The sequence below is a fragment of the Chelonoidis abingdonii genome, chromosome 3 (assembly GCF_003597395.2).
Source record: "Chelonoidis abingdonii isolate Lonesome George chromosome 3, CheloAbing_2.0, whole genome shotgun sequence".
In the NCBI taxonomy this organism is placed as follows: Eukaryota; Metazoa; Chordata; order Testudines; family Testudinidae; genus Chelonoidis; species Chelonoidis abingdonii.
This window is the reverse complement of record NC_133771.1, coordinates 51,137,715-51,158,164: the sequence shown is the minus strand read 5'-3', so window position 1 is coordinate 51,158,164 and position 20,450 is coordinate 51,137,715. Positions and strand designations below refer to the sequence as shown.

Here is a 20,450-nt window from a genome sequence, read left to right as displayed (position 1 = left end):
AAAATTGGAGAGAGTCCAGTGGAGGGCAACAAAAATGATTAGGGGCCTGGAGCACATGACTTATGAGGAGAGGCTGAGGGAAATGGGATTGTTTAGTCTGCAGAAAAGAAGAATGGGGGGGTGGGATGGGATTTGATAGCTGCTTTCAACTACCTGAAAGGGGGGCCAAAGAGAATGGATCTAGACTGTTCTCACTGATACCTGATGTCAGAACAAGGAGCAATGGTCTCAAGTTGCAGTGGGGGAGGTTTAGGTTGGATGTTAGGAAAAACTTTTGCACTTGAGAGACAGAAACCCCTGTTCAAATCCCATATCTTTATCAACCAGAGGAAGGAATCAAGCTGGGGTCCCCCTTATCCTGGGTGAGTTCCCTAACCACTGGGCTAAAGATTGTAATGGAGGTCTCCCTTATTGATCATTGAGGAGTTGAGTATTAACTGTTGCCATTCTTGCAAGAAATAGCTCAGGCACATGACTCCAGGACTGGGTTCACAGTTATGTATCCAAAGCAGAGGTGCCTTCTTCCAATCCAGAGTTATGTGCCTAACTCTGAGAGGGGCAGGCCTTAGAGAACACTTTCCTTGGCATCTGCTATTGGCTGGTTTATGTGGCACCCTGCCTAACATGCTCAGATGGCTTTCTCACTTTAGGCTTTGTATAGTGAGCATAGGTGCCTAACTCAGATTTTATAGATTCCATTGAGTGGCTGGGCACCTATAAGTTAGGTGCTGTAAAGCTTAGTCTTGCAACACCTAAATCCCTTTGATTTGGGCATTAGGCCCTTATTCAGGAGAGCATCCTTAAAAAGGCGGGGTGGCTGAGGAGTCACTTGATTTTAAGAGTATGTTTAAATCTTTCTCCATAAAATGCGATTTAAGCATGTGGATAATTGCTTTCCTGAATCAGAACCTCAAGCTGCTAAGTCTATAGTTAAGCATGAACTTAATCAACTTGCTGAATTGGGCTCTGGAAGCATAATCCACCCAACTGGAGCAGGGATCATGCCGCTTATGCATTTGCCCTTGTGCATAGGGAAGCTTGGACAGGAATTGTTCCTTCTGCAATTCCCTCAGAAGTGGTGCAGGTTCCACACTGTTTGCAATCCATGACTGTGGTTTAATGCCACAAGTCTGCCCTTTTTAAAATATGGGACTGTTGTACATTACACCTTGGAACATATCTCACCTTTTGGCAACAAAAAGTTCACAAAGGGCATTCACTCAGACCTGTGAATGAGAGTTTCAAAATGTTTTCTTTCAGGTAAGTCAACATACGTCTAGTCACGATGCCCATTGCTAATCTCATCAGGGGCGGTTCCAGGCACCAGCAAAGCAAGCAGGTGCTTGGAGCAGCTCATTTGCAGGGGCAGCAGCTGGCAGGGATCCAGCCTGGGAGCTGAGAAGCAACAGTGGGCACTGGGAGCTGTAGTTCCTTGCTCAGCTCCCTACTTATTGAGCCAGCCCTGGAACAGGGAAAGAACTACTTTTCCCAGCATTCCTTGGCCGCTATCAACAGGAAAGGGAGGGGGAGGGAGTATGATAGCTGAAACTTCAGCTGTAGGTTTCTGTGAATGGATAGCTCACTGCTAGAGAGGGGTGGCACTGTGAACGGGGGACAAGTATGCCCAAGAAATAGAAGGCTTTGGCCCAGATATCCCCTTCAGAAGACATCGCTAGACTGGATTAGGGATACGGATGTAACCTCACCTTGCAACCCCCAAAGAAGGAATTGGGTGGACTAAATGGACCTCTCTATCTGAAGCCTAGCAAGGGAGGTATGTGGATCCCACTAGAATTTAAAATGAAAAGTAAGGGAGGGGAGGCTCTACTGGACCTGGGCAGCTTTAGATACAGTACCAGGCACGTAGGAGGATTTCCACTTCTGAACCATGGAAGCAGAAATTGACTTTTCCTTTCCAGATTTAGCTAATATTCAGAAAGGGAATCTAGCACCTGCCTTCCATATTTGAACACCTCAAAATTCAGGAGTGCTTAAGCTCAATTTGGGCTGCTGTTACTTCATTTCTCCCAAATCAAATATACTGATCCACTGTAATTTGCTGTAGAAAATGTAGGATAAAATTGAGCAAGTAATGCTTCCCAGTGGTTTTTACGACTGAAATTGCTATTTTCAACAGCCATTGCCTTTTTTTTAATTTATTTTTTTTTTAAGTTGTATTTGTTTAAGAGGAAGATAGTGATATTGCACTGGCAAATTCCCCACAGAAACAAAGAGTGGAACAAAAGAATAATAAAGGCACCTCAACTTTTCCTCATTTTTGGAGGATAGTCTTATAATATGCATCCAGATATCTTCCAATCACACAAGCTGAAAATTGTTCCACTTTATTGCAGCTCTGTAACCATATGGGAACCAATCCTGTCTGTGTTCTGTGCACATCCAAAATTCCTGCGGAATGACCCACCCTGGGAGCAAGTTACCAGTGACCCAGGGCTGGAGCAGAAGGAGGGTGCAGGTGGGAGGGGGGAAGAGCCCAGGGCTGCGGTAGCAGGGTGTGTGTGTGTGGGGGGGGCACTGGGGGGAGGGAAGGGGGGAGCCCAGAGCTAGGGCAGCACAGGGTGTGTGTCGGGGGGAGAGTCCAGGGCTGGGACTGCAGGGGGGTGCAGGTTGGGGGGGAGAGCCCAGGGCTGGGGCAGCAGGGGAGTGCGGGTGGAGGGAGGCCCAGAGCTGGGGCAGTGGGGAGTGCAGGTTGCGGGGGAGAGCCCAGGACTGGGGCTGTAGGGGGGAGCCCACGGCTGGGGTGGGGGCAGCCAAATTTTTTTTTGCTTGCGGCAGCAAAAAACATAGAGCCAGCTCTGAATCTCATACAATTTCTGGATATGGGAATATAGTAAAACCTGAGTGTTGCATGTTCACGATTCCTTCTGGAGTTCATAGAGAGGAATTATGGATATTGGAATATTGATAAGGTCTATTTACATTTTTCTTTGGATGTTTTAAATGCCAAACATTGTAAATTGTGTGTTGTGATTACTTTGACATAAGCATTTTGCAAAAGCTGTTTTGTATTTCAAGTAATTCAGGTCTATTGTTTTTGGCTAGTATGTACTGATTCTTAAAGAAGACAAGTGATAGTTATTTGACCAACAAACCCCTCAGTGCCAACTGGCAAGGGGGTTGAAGAATATCCTGATTCTGGCATGTACATTCTGGTATATCAATGAATCTTATGTGAGGTCTTAAATGAAAGCCAAGGTAACACTGCTCATTAACATTATTGGAAAAGATATGTATAGCTACTATGTAAGGACTTATGTGTGTGTTTGTGTGTATACAAATACACCTGTACCCCGATATAACACTGTCGTCGGGAGCCAAAAAATCTTACTGTGTTATAAGTGAATCTGCATTATATCGAACTTACTTTGATCCACCAGAGTGCACAGCTCCTCTCCCTCCCCCTGAGCGCTGCTTTACCGCGTTATGTCCGAATTTGTGTTGTATCAGGTCACATTATATCAGGGTAGAGGTGTATATATACATAGATAGATATAGATAAAATACTGAAAATATGCTCTTGGATTCTGTTTCTCAACCTCTGCTGTTTTACAGGTTTCCTGTCAGACAAAAGACACTTGTATCTGGCTCTTTGTAAGCTAACACATTTACATATGAAGTCAACAGATATGAAGTCAACAATGAAATGCACACTGCAGAGGCAGAGAACTTTATCTTGCAAAAATCTTCAAAGGCTTCCTGGACTATATTTGGGGAACTAAGGTGTCCTGTCATCTTGCACCTAGGAAGTAAACAGGCAGTGTATTTATGTGTATGAAAAGAATCTGAACCAGCCTTGGTGAAATAAAACTTCTTTAGACAAGAGGTTAACCTATAAAATGTAGTCTGTGGAAAGAGTATTACGACTGTGTTTTATTTGTTACCTTTTTTGTTTCAATTATCTTTACTCATTATTTCTTGAGTCTTGAATCTTTTATAATAGACGTATTCCGGTTTTCCCTCTAAATATATCTGTGTTATGGTATTAAGCAATAAACCAACTTGTATGATTGAACTGGGATGGATGTATTCACTGTTCCTTTGGGACAGCAGACTTGGTATTTCTGTGATTGTTCAGTGGATAAGAGGCTGAACGCTGTAGGGGAACACTTCAAAGGGGTTTGTGATCTGGGGTACACCTACCGTTAACCTGAAAGGCAAAGTAAGGGCACACATAGCCTAGAGGAGAGTACATGGGTAGCTAACAGGCTGGTGGTGTTAGGGAGCTGTCACCCAGTTAAGAACGTGTAAGTCTTCCTCATGCTGGAAGCAGGAGGTAACAAGATGACTCAGTCCTGAGTACCCAAGAGCCATCACAATTATGTTTGACAACAATAAAAGATTCTTTGTTTTTTAATCTACAGGGTCTCCTAATATGTCTAATGTAGGATGCTGTGTTTATTACTATTGATTTTCAAGATGAATTCTGATCATAAATAATTGGCAATTTCATTAATTGCTTTAGGACTGTTATCTAGCTTATTAGCAGTAACTTCTAGCCTTCTATGGGACCGTTTGTGGTCCTAATCGGGCAGGAGCACGGCCAACTCTGGGCACCAGCATTCCAAGCATGTGTTGTGGTGGCCCTTTTCAAGGGGCAGCATTCCAGCCTTTTGGGAATGGCACTTTTCAAGGGGTGGCAGTCCGGCTTGCTTTTTTTTTTTTTTGCTTGTAATGACAAAAAACCTGGTGCTGGCCCTGAGCAGGAGAGTAGCTTTTAAACATCTGAAAAAAAACTATTAACAAGTTTGGTAAAGACAAGAGAACTTGTCTATTCTTGATATAAGTAAATATAGCTGGAGAGAGATGGGTGCATTTAATGCAAGTTTGAAATTAGGTTGCATAGTAATAGATGTGATAATGCCTGAATGATGCTGTAGATCAAACTCTTTTTAGAAATGTATTACAAGTTGCGTGATTGGAATATTTGTTCTGTGAGGAAAATGCCTATTCTTCCAGAAATTTGCTTTAATTAAGCTACCTCATCCATCGTTTTTTGACAAATTTTCATAGAAACTTAAACACTTGAAGTCCCCATCAGTCTTTCAATTTTGTGTTTATACATATTTCAGTGTGTTTGGAGAAATAATATATTCCATTTGTTACCACGTAATGCTATAATTACTACATTTGAAGATATGGTAGTACAATCACAACACTTTTCCACAATTTATACTTACTGCATTTAAATCGTATTTTAATATATTTGTATTGACTATTTAAACAATATGTCAGTGTTTCTCAAAATGGGGTCGCAGGTTGTGTAGGGAAAGCCCCTAGTGGGCTAGGCCAGTTTGTTTACTTGCCACGTCCATAGGTTTGGCCGATCGCAGCTCCCACTGGCTGCAGTTCGCTGCTGCAGGCCAATGAGAGCTGCTAGAAGTGGCAGCCAATATGTCCCTTGGCCTGTGCCACTTCCAGCAGCCCCCATTGGCCTACAGCGGTGAACCGTGGCCAGTGGGAGCTGCGATCAGCTGGCCCTGCAGACGCGGCAGGTACACAAACAGGCCCGGCCCGCCAGAGGCTTTCTCTATACAAGCAGTAGACTTAGTTTGAGAAACGCTGTTTTTAACTCTCTAGTCTAGGACCCTTAACTTTCCAAAGAAGGACACTTAGGTGTATATATATATGTATATACATATACATATATTTAGTAATTTGATTTCTTAAATTAGTCCTTTCATAGCTTTTCATAAGTTTTTGTTTGTTTCTGTTTTGGGCTGGTGAATGATATGAATGTGGAGATACCAATTAACTCTGGACCTTGCATTCTGTATTGTCTCGAAATCACTTTGCCTTCATTGTAGACCAAATGAACCAACATACATTCAGTAATGGGGTTATGGGAAGTTTGTCTTTTTTTCTTTTTTTTTCTGGTATTATGGGCCTCATTTGCACCAATGAAGTGTGAGATGATTTCACATGCAAAACTAGCAGATCCATGATTTTTAATGTCTGGAATGTCTCTTCCCTTGCCACATCTTATTTTTCCTATAGGGAGTGAGGGGCTACAGAGTGAGCATATGACACCCCAATCACAGAGCAGGGCAGTCAAGGCCCTAATTCAAACTCTTTTCCAGCCAGGCCATGGAGCCATGACTCGTGGGCCACGGGCCTATTGGGCCACCTGGCTGGTAAGTGCCTGACTGGATCCCACAGCATCCGCTGGTGTTGGGGCAGCAAGCGTAGCATGCTTCCTCCTACTCTGAGTAGGCCCCAGAGCCCCCACTCTGGCGTCATGTCCTCCCCACCCACCATCCTTGGGTCCAGACCCTGGAATGCTCTCCAGTCTTACTCCACTCCAACCTGTCTAGCTCTACTCACCCACTTCTGCCACATCCCAGTAGGGGTGTCATTTACGAGGTGGTGGGGAGGCACCTGCCCCCTCCCTAAGTTTGTACCACCGGCCAAGAGTGACCATGCATGCTCCCCCATTGCTCGCTCCTTTTTCCTCTCCCCTCAGTTGCCCCCTCCTGATACCAAAATCTGAAATAGGGGAAGGCCGCGATGCAGGCCACCGTCTCCCCAGGGCTGTTCTTTGCAGTCAACTTGGTCCCTCCTGCTACCTGGAGCCTCCTTTCTGCCCCTTTGCTATTCTGGCATGCCCCACTAGCTGGCTTATAGTCAATAGCTTCACCACCTTGCTCCGAGCCCCAAAGTACTCACCCTATTTTGCGGCCCAGATCACAGCCCATTCCCATTCCTCTTCTTTCCCTCCCACCCCCCCACCCATCTCTGCAACTTGGCTCAATTGTGAGATGCGGAGAAATGTTTGTGCGGGATGAACAGCGACACCAGGTGGCTCAGGCCAGCCCTGCATGTCCTGTTTTCAGTTTAGGGAAATACGGTCACCCTAGTTATGGCTCCCTGATTCCCTACTTCAGCCTAATTTAGCCTAGGTTGCATTAACTTGCACCAATTGTCTGGCCTGCATGAGATCATATGTCAGCTGGCAAGTGCAGCACACATCAGCTGCTCTCCCTCCCTCTCACCCCTGACTGGACCTGGTTTTAAAAGGGGAAAATGTTTCAGCCATTTTTGTGAACATTTTTTCATCATACATTTTCCGAGTTTGAACACTTTCAACCAGTTTTACCCTGACATGAACCCTGTGCCGCAGGCCACAGGGACAGATGTATAAGAGATATCCGTACTGTCTTCACATGAAGGGAATGGAGGATGCCACAGAATCTGTCCCAAAGTATTGATTGTGGCCCTTTGACCTTTTGGAAATAACATGGTTAGACTTCAGACTGAAAAGCTTGGACATCACTGATATGTAATCAGGAAGAGGTTTTTTGTTTTGTTTTATTTTTAACAGATGCCTTCCCCAATGTGAAATGTGGGCTCAACTATGCATTCATCCAAACCCCATAAAGATATATGTATAAATAAGAAATATGTATTTATTTTAATTCCTTGATGAATACTGTGTAGAAAATGAATATTTCCATTTGTGAACAAGAGTTAAGGAGGAAGGTACCCAGGTGACTTAAATAACTAAGGCACAAAGCATGTCTGAGAGATTGCCTTGCTTCCAGTTCCTGCACACTAGCATGGTAATTGGTGTTATCTGGGGTACCTGAGCTAATGTTCTCCAGTCTTAAATATCAAGGAGCTGATAGCCGGGTGTTCTCAGCGATCTGTGTCCAGGAAGCCCACTTCCTTTCTATACCACCCATGGAAAGGGGTGTATGTGTGTGTGTGCATAAAATATTGTTTGTGGTGAGGATTTTTAATTTAACTTTGTTTGTAAAGTCATTTGACTTTTGTAACTGAATACATTTTATAAACTAAAAATCCAGCAAAACAAAAAAAATCCATGGCCAAAGTTGGATCCCCCACATGAATCAGTAGTCACTTAAATGAGCCCTCCTTATTTATAAAAGGCAGATGCATAAGTACGTATTTGGGATTATAATTGTGGCACACATGTCTCAGAATTTTGTTACATATATTTCATAGAAAAAGAGTTAAGATTTAACAAAAAACCTTGACTTGGTCTCCACCATTATATGTCTCTAAGTATTTTATCAAAGTCTCAGTTTGTTGAATTCCTTAGCATATTTTCATAGTTCATTATGCTCTTCTCTGTCCTGTGTGTACAGTAGGTTCTTATAACTTTGAGAAGTCAATCCACCTTTTGGTATGAGTTTCCTCATGTATAAAATGGTGGTGATACCTGTGAATTCCATAATACTTACGAGCTCCACAAAGCTGATGAAGAAACTTATAAATTCCTTTGGGACTTGATGAAACTCCAAAATGTTGAAATTTCCATGGTGCATATAAGCCCCATGGCACATACTCAACCATATCACACTACTCCTATGCTCTACGTTTCTTCCATAACTTAAGTTTCTAGCTACACCATTTGTGATATAACTCTTTAAAAAAAGTTAGCTGACTTTCTCAATAAACCTCAGATTAATCCCTCTGAATCTTATTTGTCTCCACATGACAAACTTCAGGCAGAAAGAGGCTTTTTTTTAGAAAAGAAAGAAAGTTGGAGTAGGATTGGTATTCAACTTAGTTAATATTACTTACTGAAGTAATTGTGTAGTCCTTTTCATCTTCAAAGCACTTTGCAACTCATTAATTAGATAATGTTTTTAACCTTAACTATGGAGTGGCTTCTGCAGCACCATAAATTGAAGTGAGAAAGATTCAAATTGGAAATAAGGTGCAAATTCCTAGCAGTGAAAGTAATTAATCATTGCAAGAGCTTACCAAGGGAAATGATAGTCATTGTCACTTGAAGTCTTTAAATTGACATTGGACACCTTTTCAAAAGACAACTTGTGACTGAACTGCAGTTTATTATGCTCAATAGCATACATTTAAATAGGGAAGAATAATTCCCTCCACTACAGTAATTCCTAGGTGAAATACTATGGTCTATATCATGAAGGCTATCAGACAAAATTACCTTAGTGGTTCCTTACAGCCTTAAAATCTATAATCTTAATGAATTTTTTGGGCTAGAAATTTCCTTACTCTATTTAAAAGTAAGAAAAGTAGTATTAGTTTTCATGCTTGTTGAATTAAATATTGGGAAAATGGATTTTTCTTGTCTTTAGTGAGACTTGGTGAACACTTCAGTGTATTGCATCAGTTTTGAGACCTATTCTGTATGAGCGTGACTTCCATGAAGCATCAAAAGTGTGTGTGGTTATCATCATCTGTGTTTATAAGATCGTATCCAGAAGAAGCAGAATCATATCTGAGACCTCACAGAAGTTACAAACTTTGCCAAAGTAGCATGCAGAACTTGTAACTGCTGCATGTTTATACATTTAAAGTACTGATCCCATTGCCATATAATGTGAGTCTTAAGGTAGTTAGCATCTCTTGGCATACTGCTTGATGAAGTTATAAACTTCAAGCAGAAAGAAAACATTACAAAGTGTCAGGAAATATTTTGCCCAGGTCAGAGTCCCTAGGCCTTCAGTGTAATCTACCAAATATGTGTCTAGTTGCCTCTTTGCACTACGCCATGTGCAATATTCAGAAAAGCAGACACTATGAAAGTGGGGAGTCAAACCTGACAGCTATATATTAGGGCGACTATGGGGAGAAAAAAGTACCTCCCATCAAAATTTGCCATTAATAATGGAACATTGTTTAGTGTGATCCATTTTAAACACATTTTGAAGCTAAGTACATACTCTAGATCTTTAAGTTCATACATGATTAGACAGACTTAGCAAAAAATATTCAACAGTCTCTGTCCCAGCTGGGCTTTGGGATGCTGCTGTTCTTGACATCTCTTGTATCCCTCCTATATGGTTATATATATGGATATGCTAAATCCTGAATCACTTAGTCTTGAGCAATGAATTTGGAAGCAAGGTTGCCATTGTGCTTGCAGAAGTTGTGATTTCCTAATCTGCCATGTTTTGCTTTGTCTTCCTCTCCTTTTATTTCTCCTCATGGCCAAAGAAGTATAATCTTCTGCTATCCATCCCTGATGGAGGATTGGATGTGCATTTGAAAATTCAGCCACTTTCTGTCTCCCCCAAACCAGGAAACTGGCCTGCATGCCCCTGCAAGAAATATTGATAATGATACCACTGGAGGAGATGCACAGCACTATCTTCTCCCTGCTGTTCCTGAGAATTCACTATTGAGAAAAGGCTGCTGCTGGGCGGAGGCTCTCAGCCTGGCAGTGAGTTTTGAATTTATGGGAAGGAGTCTGAAATAAAGAGTTCAAATATTTTTTTCTTTTTAATTTATCACATTGTTTCATTCGTCTCAGCACATAATGTTACCACACTGCAACACATATCAAACTTGCTGAGCAAGGTATGCAACAGTAAATCATTATTAATATATTAGTCCATTTTGTTTTTTACTTGTGCAAAGCTATCATAAACTTAGTGAGCCAGACACATTTTTTCCCTTTACTTCATTAAAAAATAATCAAGTTCATTTTTAAAACTTCAAAGAGTGTTGGTAACTTTCCCTAAAAGAGTCTGAGAACTTAATATTTGTGTTTCTCTTTGTTGTGAATCAAAGAGAAATAGGACTGACATTTGCAACAATTACTGCATTGTTTCATCATGTTTTGTAATAGCAAATCTAATTCTGTTGAAAGTCTTCATATCTAATTATTCCAATGGGTTAAATTTATTATAATATCTCGTAACAGACTGTCTCATATACTCTCCTTGACTATATTTTTTCATGGGATCTAAGTGGTAAAGCTGTAATGTCATTGACACTAAAATTCTGATGTAGTGTAAGAGAATTTCTATCACGTAATGGACTCTCACATATCTTTCTGTAAGACTTTATTCACTTTTAATAATATGCAAATAAAGAAGAGCTTCACCCTAAAAATTAAAACATGCTATATAATCTTCACCTATCAAAACACCAGTATGAAAGCAATGCTTGATGATGTAGTTTTGTTTTTATTTCTTCAACAGTGATTGAACAAACTCCCTCTACTACAGGGGTTCTCAAACTGGGGGTCGGGACCCCTCGGGGTCATGAGTCTATTACATGGGGGATCGCGAGCTGTCAGCCTCCATCCCAAACCCCACTTTGCCTCCACCATTTAAAACGGTATTAAATACATAAAAGTTGTTTTTAATTGATAAGGGCGGGGGGTTGCACTCAGAGGCTTGCTATGTGAAAGGGATCACCAGTACAAAGGTTTGAGAACCCCCGCTTTACTAAATACTACTGAGTTGATATTAATTTTCATGAACTGAGCTTGCAGATCTATGCTCAGGCTTCAAAGACAAAAGTTTTGCAGTGTGATTTCTGAAATATACACGTCAATATTAACATTTTAAATCAAGTGAAACACACTTTCTTCAGCCCATGTGCTACCATGACTTAATGTGTGACTTTGGGGAAATTACTTAACTTCTCTTTCTATCATTGTTTCCCCATCTGTAAAAGGGGATATAATTGTCTAGCACAGAGGTAGGTACGATTTTGTCTAAAAATATATTTAAAAGTTAAACTTTCAACCTTAACTCTTAATTTCCTTTCTTCTGAGTCCCTGCTTACCTTAACTCTTAATTTCCTTCCTTCTGAGTCCCTGCTTCCCCACCTGTAATATTGCTTATCAGTAGATTTGTTTAGAGTGCATTATGTATAGTAGTGGCAATGTTGTCCATTATGTTGTCATAATAAGCCGTAACCTTATCACAAATTTTCCAATAATTTGCATCTTTTCAATGAATTATATATAGTGTATTGCAGAGATACCTACTCTTGTATTACACTGTCTAGCTAAGAACCTCAAAGCACTTCGCAAACACTACTGAATTATGCCTCACGACACTGCTCTGATGTAGGAAAGAATTATTATCCCCATGTTACAGATGGAGAAAATGAGGCATAGACAGGTTAAGCAACTTGTCCAGGGGGTTACACAGAATGTCTGTGGGAGAGCTGGGAACAAAACCCTAATCTCCTGACTTCGAATCGAGAGCTTTAACAACTGAAACATCCTTTTCCTGAATGATACCATAGAATTTTCAGAAAAGTTATAGCACTGTTTTGATGAGAACTCAGTAAATTACTCAGATCTCCATATCTTAAAATATTCTGGGCCATAGTAAAAATATGTGTGGCTGAAAAGCCTTTCTACAGTGAAGATTCACACAGCTTGTCTGTCTCCCTAATGCAGTTTCTGCATTAGAGTTAATGATATTTCAATATTTCTGAAGTATTTAGCATTTTTCACTGTACTGATTACAATCTGTTGTAGATGATAATTACGCTACTTTTATCACTCAAACACTCAAGTGATTTTTAAATCTTCAAGTGGCTCATACCAGATTTTTATTTCTCAAAGGGTTTGAAAGTCTGCTTAGATTATGCCCTTCTGTCACGTTAGCTGTAAATGCTAAATCAATGCAAAATGAATAGATTCTTATTTCTAAAAATAACCTTTTTCACAGGAAGAAGAACTAAGGAAAAGTGGAGAAGCCAAATATTCACACTTGAGCGACGAGCTTCATGTTCTAATTGAAGTGTTTGCTCCACCTGGGGAAGCTTATTCACGTATGAGTCATGCCTTGGAAGAGATTAAAAAATTCCTTGTTCCAGTAAGTGGCTCATAACATTTTTTTTTTTCTAATTGTCTCTGGTTCTGCTACATTGAACTCACTCATTCTTTAAAATCCTGCCTGGTTCACGAAACAATTTGATCTGCAGAAGATTCATCTTATGTCCAACACCCATTAATTGTTCCTTAAGTATCTTCTGCATGGGATTTTTTTTATGATCATAGGTCATGGACATCAGTGTAGAAATATGCTTCTAAGGTCCTTGATTACTGTATATTTGTAGTGGCACTGTTTGCATGTGCTACATTTTATATAAATATCTTTCTATGAAAGATTCTGAATTTACATGCAAAACTAAAAATACAATAATAACATCTTATTCGGCAGAGGTTACACTAATAATTCTAATCAGCTCCAATATTACTGTAGTTCAGAAGACTAATCCTGACTCAGGCTTGAATTTAAAAAAAACATCGCCATTCAGGAAAGCACTTCAGTATGTGTTTAAGTGCTTTCTGAAACAGGGACCTGAAACTCTAGAATATTATGTAGTGGGAGAAATAAGGGATGGAGGAAACTCCCTTTCATTTATATTTGTATTATACAGTACTACTTCAGCTAACCCAAACTCCTTGCAATCTGAACCAGAATTATGTTCCTTTTTGCCTATTAATTTATTTGCAAATTCCTTCAACTATTTGAAATTTCAGTTCATATTTATTCACTGTACCCCATGATATTTTGTTATTCAAGGTTTTGCTTTATATATAATCTGCATTAATGATGACTTTGCAACAGTTTTGTGGCATAAACTGCATACCAAAAAAAGCTGTGGTTTTGTCTAGTCTGATCTGAGGACATAGATACTGTTGAATGCAATGAATACAGAGTAAGAGTTGATTCAAATTTTGCAATAAACAAAAAAAGGAATAAAAATATCTACTAATTAAAAGGTTTGTCTTCCAACAAAAACGCAACAATGCATTTACTATACTTTGTACCCATAGAATACACATCAAAGTAAAAAAAAACAAAAACATTCAGATAGTCAAATTGATTATAGCATAGGCTAATCATTTAGAGGCTTTCTTTTCTTGATTCCTTATTGTTTGTTTGCTTGTTTGTTTTGTTTTAAATTGTTCTTTTTTGTATACAGTATTTAAAACCGTATATTTTACAACCGTTGAACATGGTGGGTTTTTTTTAAATGGATAACTTGAAAATGGCTACATGCAAACTGTGAGATATTTTGCTTTAAATAATCAAAATTCATGCTAAGTGTGACAACAAAATATACCATGTTTGAAAGAGGCCATTAAGTTGTCACTTTTCATCCCACTACTATATTTCCAGTTTGGAAATATAAATGATGAAGTTAAATGATCTTTTAAATTCTTTTCTACTGGAAGAAATTAATGAGAATTGAAAACAGTTTACTAACATAAATTTCGTTTCCAGACTGATCATGCAATAAAGGGGACAGAATAAGAATATAAGTATGGCCATACTGGGTCAGACCAATGGTCCATCTAGACCAGTATCCTGTCTTCTGACAGTGACTAGCTCTAGTTGCTTCAGATGGAATGAACAGACCAGAGCAATCATTGTTTGATTCATCCCCTGTTGCCCAGTCCCATTTTCTGGTAGTCAGCAGTTGAGGGAGACTCAAAGCATGGGGTTGTGTCCCTGACCATCTTGGCTAATAGACATTAATGGACCTGCCTTCCATAAACTTATCTATTTTTTTTAACACAGTTGTACTTTTGGCCTTTACAACATCTCCTGGCAATGAGTTCCACAGGTTGACTGTATGTTGTGTGAAGAAGTGTTAATTTTAAACCTGTTGCCTATCAACTTCATTGGGTGACCCTTGGTTCTTGTATTTATGTAAAGGGGTAAATAACACTTTCTTGACACCACTCATGGTTTTATAGACCTATATCATATCTCCCCCTAGTCATCTCTCTTTTCTAAACTGAACAGTTCCAGTCTTTTTAATCTCATCTCATATGGAAGCTGTTCCATACCCTTAATCACGTTTGTTGCCTTTCTCTGTGTCTTTTCCAAGATTAATACATCTTTTTTTTGAGATGGGATGACCAGTACTGCATGCAATATTCAAGCTATGGGTGTACCATGGATTTACATAGTACCTTTATATTTTCTGTCTTATTACTTATCCCTTTCCTAATGGTTCCTAATATTCCATTAGCTTTTTTGACTGCCTCTGCACATTGACAGCATATGTTCAGAGGACTACGCACAGTGACTTCAATATCTTTCTTGAGTGGTAACAGCTAATTTAGACCCCATCATTTTGTATGTATAGTTGGGATTGTATTCTCCAATGTGCATTACTTTGCAGTTATCAACATTGAATTTTGTCTGCCATTTTATTGCCCAGTCACCCAGTTTAATGAAATTCCTGTATAAGACTTCAGCAGGGCCGGCTCCAGAGTTTTTGCCACCCCAAGTGACTGGGGCGGGGGAAAGCCGTGATCGCAATCAGCGGCAGCTCCACCTCGCCGCTTTCTTCTTCTGCAGCAGTTCGGCGGCAGGTCCTTCTGTCGTGGCATAATTCCCCAATCTGAACCTTAGAGTCCAAAAGATGGGGTACTAGCATGAATTCCTCTAAGCTTAATTACCAGCTTAGATCTGATAGGCTGCCACCACCCAAAAGTATAGTGTTTTGGGGCACTCTGGTCCCCCCAAAAACCTTCCCTGGGGACCCCAAGACCCAAATTCCTTGAGTCTCACAACAAAGGGGAATAAACCATTTCCCATCTCCCTCCTTTCTTCCTCCCAGCTCTTTCCCGCCCTGGGTACACTAGGAGATCACTGTAATTCAAACTCCTTGAATCACCACACAGAGAGGAATGTTACCTTCCCGCCCTCCTCTTTTCCCCTCACCCAGAGGCAATACAGATTCAAGCTCTGTGAATCTAAAACAAAGAGGAAATTCACCTTTCCCCCTCCTCCTCTCTTTCCCTTCTCCCACAATTCCCTGGTGAGTACAGACTCAGTTCCTTTGAGCCTTAACAAGGGGAAAAATCACTCAGGTCTTAAAAAAAGAAAAGCTTTTAATAAAAGAAATAAAAAGTAAAAATTATCTCTGTAAATCAAGATGGAATATTACAGGGTCTTTCAGCTTATAGACACTAGAGAGAAACCCTCCCCCCCAGCACAAATGCAAATTAAAATACTTCCAGCAAACTACACATTTGCAAATAAAGAAAACAATCAAAAAGACTAAAACCACCTTTATCCTGGCTCCAGGGTTTTTGCCGCCCCAAGCGCCGGGGGTGGGGGAACGCCACGATCGCTATCAGCGGCAGCTCCACCCCGCCGCTTTCTTCTTCTGCAGCAGTTCGGCGGCAGGTCCTTCCCTCCAAATGGGAACGAGGGACCCACCACCGAATTGCCATAGAAGAGCCTGACATGCTGCCCCTTCCCCTTGGCTGCCCCAAGCACCTGATTGCTGAGATGTGCCTGGAGCCGACCTTGCTCTTCAGTCAGTTTTGGTCTTAACTATCTTGAGTAACTTTGTATAATCTGCCCATTTTGCCAGCTCACTGTTTATCCATGTTTCCAGATAATGTTATGAAGATTTTAAACAGCGGTACAATACAGATTGATGGGGGAACTTTGCTATTTACTTCTCCATTCTGAAAACTGAACATTTATTCCTACACTTAGTAACTAGTTAAAAGATAGGACACAAATCCATGAGAAGATGTTCCCTCATACCCATCACTGCTTACTTTTGCTTAAGGGCTTTTGGTGTAGGATCTTGTCAGTCTGTCTGAGTGCTATATGTACTGGATCACCCTTGTCCACACACTTGTTGACGCTCTCAAAGAATTTTAATAGATTGGTGAGGCATGATTTCCCTTTGCAAAAGGCATTTGACTCTTCCCCAAGATACCATGTTCATCTGTGTCTGATAATTCTGGTCTTTACTATAGTTTCAACGAATTTGCCTGTTGGCAATTGGGTCATGATAAAATATTGCAGAGCAAATCAATGGAGCAACAAAAAATTGACAATGTACCTTGAAATGACAACTTAGCTGCAGCTAAATTATGTAGATGTGCCAGACTTCAGAGTGTGAATTTTTATAGTTAAAATAATCCCTGGTTTGGAGGAGTTTGTGATTTAGGTGGGACTGATAGCACTGCCTACTATTAAGGTTGCCTGAAACTTCTATTGCAAGACTTCATTTTCAGTTGCTTATAATTTTGCGAAAATAAAACCATTTGGACTGAATTTTTCCATGCTGGGTGTCTGAGGCTGATTTTGTATGTTTGCTTGTTTGTAATTTTAACCAAAGCAAGCCAGCCATTTCTGAGAACAAGGCTCCAGGGCATCACTGAAATGCCTTTATCCATGAGACAGTCCTTTCTCATTCTACAATCTCTTGCCTCATTCATTACACACCTTTCAACATCTGCAACCAGTTAGGCAGGGGTCCTATAGACAATAGCCTCCTCTACCACACAATCCTGATTCATCCCTCAGACATGTCTATTCTGTGCATTGAAAGGCTAGGCCTACACAATGAGCAAGGGGTGTGATTTCCAGCTCACGTATATGGATTTATGCTAGCTCCATTATGGCTAATGAGACTATAAATAGTAGCATAGCTGCAATTAGCACAGTCAGTGGTCTGTGCTGAGTACAAACCTGCCTGAACCCCATGAGTATGTATTCGACATGGCTAAATTGTGGTACTCCTTCTGCTGCCCATGCTACTGTGGCCACACTATTATTCAAACTCATGCTGTCATCAAGCTAGCACAGCAATATGTGCCTGAGCTGGGAATCACATCTCTAGCTCATCTAGCCGATGAGCCAGGTGTACAGTGGAAAAACTAGTATGTGATCTTATAATTAGAAACAGTATCATAATGCACAAGCAACCGGAATTCTGGCATTTCTAATTTCAGTGCTTGACTTTGCAACCTTAATGTTTGTTTAACATAATGAGAGGGTGTGTAGGGGGGAGGGGGCTGAGAGATAGAAATTTACTGTGCAGAAGGGAAATATTAATACTTAACTATTGGGCCAGATTCTGCAGCCCCAATTCATGGTGACTAGTATCATACTCTGTGAGTGGTCTTGTTGAAACAATACAAATAAGCAGTAGAGAATCTACTGCAATGAACCTTATTTAACTAGCTTATTTTTCTTGTATATACCACTTTGAAAAATAACTACCATCTTAATCTTAAATTATAGTGATGATTTACACACCTCTATTTCAACCACCCATCCTATGTTCTACCTCCATGCAAAATATCTCTGTCCTAGGAGAACAAAGAGAGTGGTAGAGTTGTGTGGTCAGGATAACATAAAAGTTTGGTGAAACACTGTCTTTAATATTCAGATTCTGAACTGCTTAACATTGTGTGCTGCACTTATTTGTTTATAAAAAATGTGATGCATTTCTGAGCACTACTAAAAGCTGTATTGGAGGAGATATAGAAAACAGATTTGTCAGAAGGTTTGGAACTTGGTTTACAGTAGCAATAATCATGCCAACAAGTAACGACTACATTTTCTCACTTGGTTATTAGTTTTATCCTGTCTCTGCTTCCTTTCAGATTTATAATAACGAACAAAGCAGTTATTAACTGGTTAGTTACAACCTATGTGCTCAGAAAGCTTGCACTAGATAATTTCCTCTTTGTTCCATGTTTACTGTATATCTTTAATTTAATCTTTAATCAAATGATCCTGTGTTTATAAAATATAATTAATTGTAGCACCAAATAGCTATTATTCCATTACAGGATTTAAAGAAACTTACCCATTTATTTATAGTGACTCAGTGACCTGATAAAGGATACAAATGAGCTTTCATCTTACTTATGGCATTTTTTTTACTTTAAATTTAAGTGGATTATTGTGCTCATAATGATTTACTGTTTGCATCAGTAATATGGAAAGATGTTTTGGTAATTTATCATAAGCTTTTAATAAGACTTCAGATTTACATATGTGCAGAAAAAAATAGAGAAAGCAAAACCATACAGATTGGATGTGGGGATAATAGAGAGAGCATTAAAATTATCTATATACTACCTGATTCAAAATTAACAAACAAGTGTGTTTTTTTCTTTAATGGCACTTTATTTTCATCTTCAATCTTGTCCAATTATAGTATTAAAACTTTTACTAGCCAAGATTTCATGCCACATTGGAAGACAGAAAATAAGTATTGGTACTGGATATTGCAAAAGCTAGTTCCTGTTGAAGCCAACAGGCAGGCGGTGTTTTGGGACTCCATCCAATAGGAATTTTAAACGAATCATTGTACCGTAAAGGTTTGCAACCTTCACTAGTTTACTGATTGACAAGGTTTTAAAACAATGGACCTGATTCAAGGACCAGATATTACATTTTTTTTACGATGAATTGAGGCCAGCATATGGCTCTACAAACCCTCATTTGGGTGTCCTGGTCTGGCCCTATTCAAACCTTGAATAACAGGTAGATAAGGCTTATTTTGCAGTTGATCTCACAGGACCATGTTCTCTCTGTTTTCGCACAGAACTCCCACCTGCCTCCGCAAGTCCTCTGTGCAATTATTGAGGGGAGAATATGTTCCATTATGTATTGATTTGTACACTCTGTGCTAAGATATAGATATAATGAAAACAGGAGAGGTCAGATGAGCCATGATCAGTTGTGGAAATGTGACAATTTGAAATATCTGTCTATGTACACCTTATTAACTCTTTGATGTTGGGGGCTCTTTATGTGTATCTGTCAGACTGCAAACTCCATTTTTGAATGTGGGGTTTGTCTACCTTCTCTGTCCTTTTACCTGCATATTGGACTGTAATCCTTTGGGATACAGCATGAACTAGGACTAACAATAATGGATTGTTAACTTAAATCTTCTTCATTAAAATGGAACAGCACTAAACAATAGGTTGATTCCTACCCAGGTGGATTGGCTTATCAGGGGAGAGTTCACCTGGCAATGAAATCACCTGGAAGGGGTCTGAGCTCACCTGTTGAGGCTAATCAGGAGGTAATATGAGAAAGGAGATTGGAAGGTTATAATAGGGCAGGAGCAGCTCTACACTGGTGGGCTTTTGGGGGGGGAGGGCATTTTCACCAGCTCATGCTGAGGGAAGCTGCTTCTAGAGCCTGATGGGGCAGAGGCAACTCCTCTTGTTCCAAGGACTCCCAAAGGAAGGGTGAGTTAGAGTGAGGGGCATTATGTTCAGGATGATTTGTTGTGTTTCTAAATGGTCTATTAAGTATAGAAGAGTTGACTTAAAAGCCTTTTGCTCAGCCTATGTCTATTGGCTTCTGCAATCATGTATCCCTAAAGAAGTAAATTGTAAACCAGGCTTTCACCTTTGTAGGGATTCTGGGGAATGCTTAAGAGCTGCTGGAGAGGTTAGGGGGAGATGGCCCTTTGTTTCAGGGCCTGGGTAACTGGACCGCAGGGGTAGCCACTGCCAAAAGTGTTTCAGACATGAGGGCTGCACCTAGAGCCAGGAACTGCTCTGCCCCAACAATCTAAGGGCATGTGAAATTCAGTGTTGGATCCCTCACAGTAGTCTGGTGGGTTTCTAGCAGGGGAGCTTGACCAGATCAGTGACAGGGACAAGTACCTCAGTATTGAAATGTGACTGGTATATAACTGGGCTTTTAGATGCCTGGTGAAAACATGCATTCCGTTTTAAGCTAATAGCCAAATTTGGGTTGACATAAATGGTGGAATAAGGTATCCATCCATAAATGGGTATAAATCACACACTGAGGGGCCTGAAGATCTCTGGTACAACCTCTTGTATTTGCTTCTACTTCTACAGCCTTGCCCTTCACCGGGTAAGTTACACTTACATACATACAACTTAACGTCACTGCCATTTATGTCATCTC

The 20,450-nt window shown here is 40.2% G+C and overlaps 1 protein-coding gene across 3 annotated transcripts in view; it reads left to right on the top strand.

The window, feature by feature from the left end:
• The window catches only part of KHDRBS2 (KH RNA binding domain containing, signal transduction associated 2), a 679,144-nt gene that overhangs the window by 283,936 nt on the left and 374,758 nt on the right, over nucleotides 1–20,450 (top strand). For 2 of the 3 annotated variants that reach the window (XR_012655495.1, XM_075063736.1), the window contains exon 4: nucleotides 12,441–12,587. The exons of the other annotated variant lie outside the window; for it this stretch is intronic. Coding sequence is in view for 1 of the 2 variants with exons in the window: in XM_075063736.1 (XP_074919837.1) it covers nucleotides 12,441–12,587 (147 nt within the window). In the remaining variant the exon portion in view is untranslated. The remainder of the gene's footprint in view (nucleotides 1–12,440; nucleotides 12,588–20,450) is intronic. 3 annotated transcript variants of the gene reach the window in all.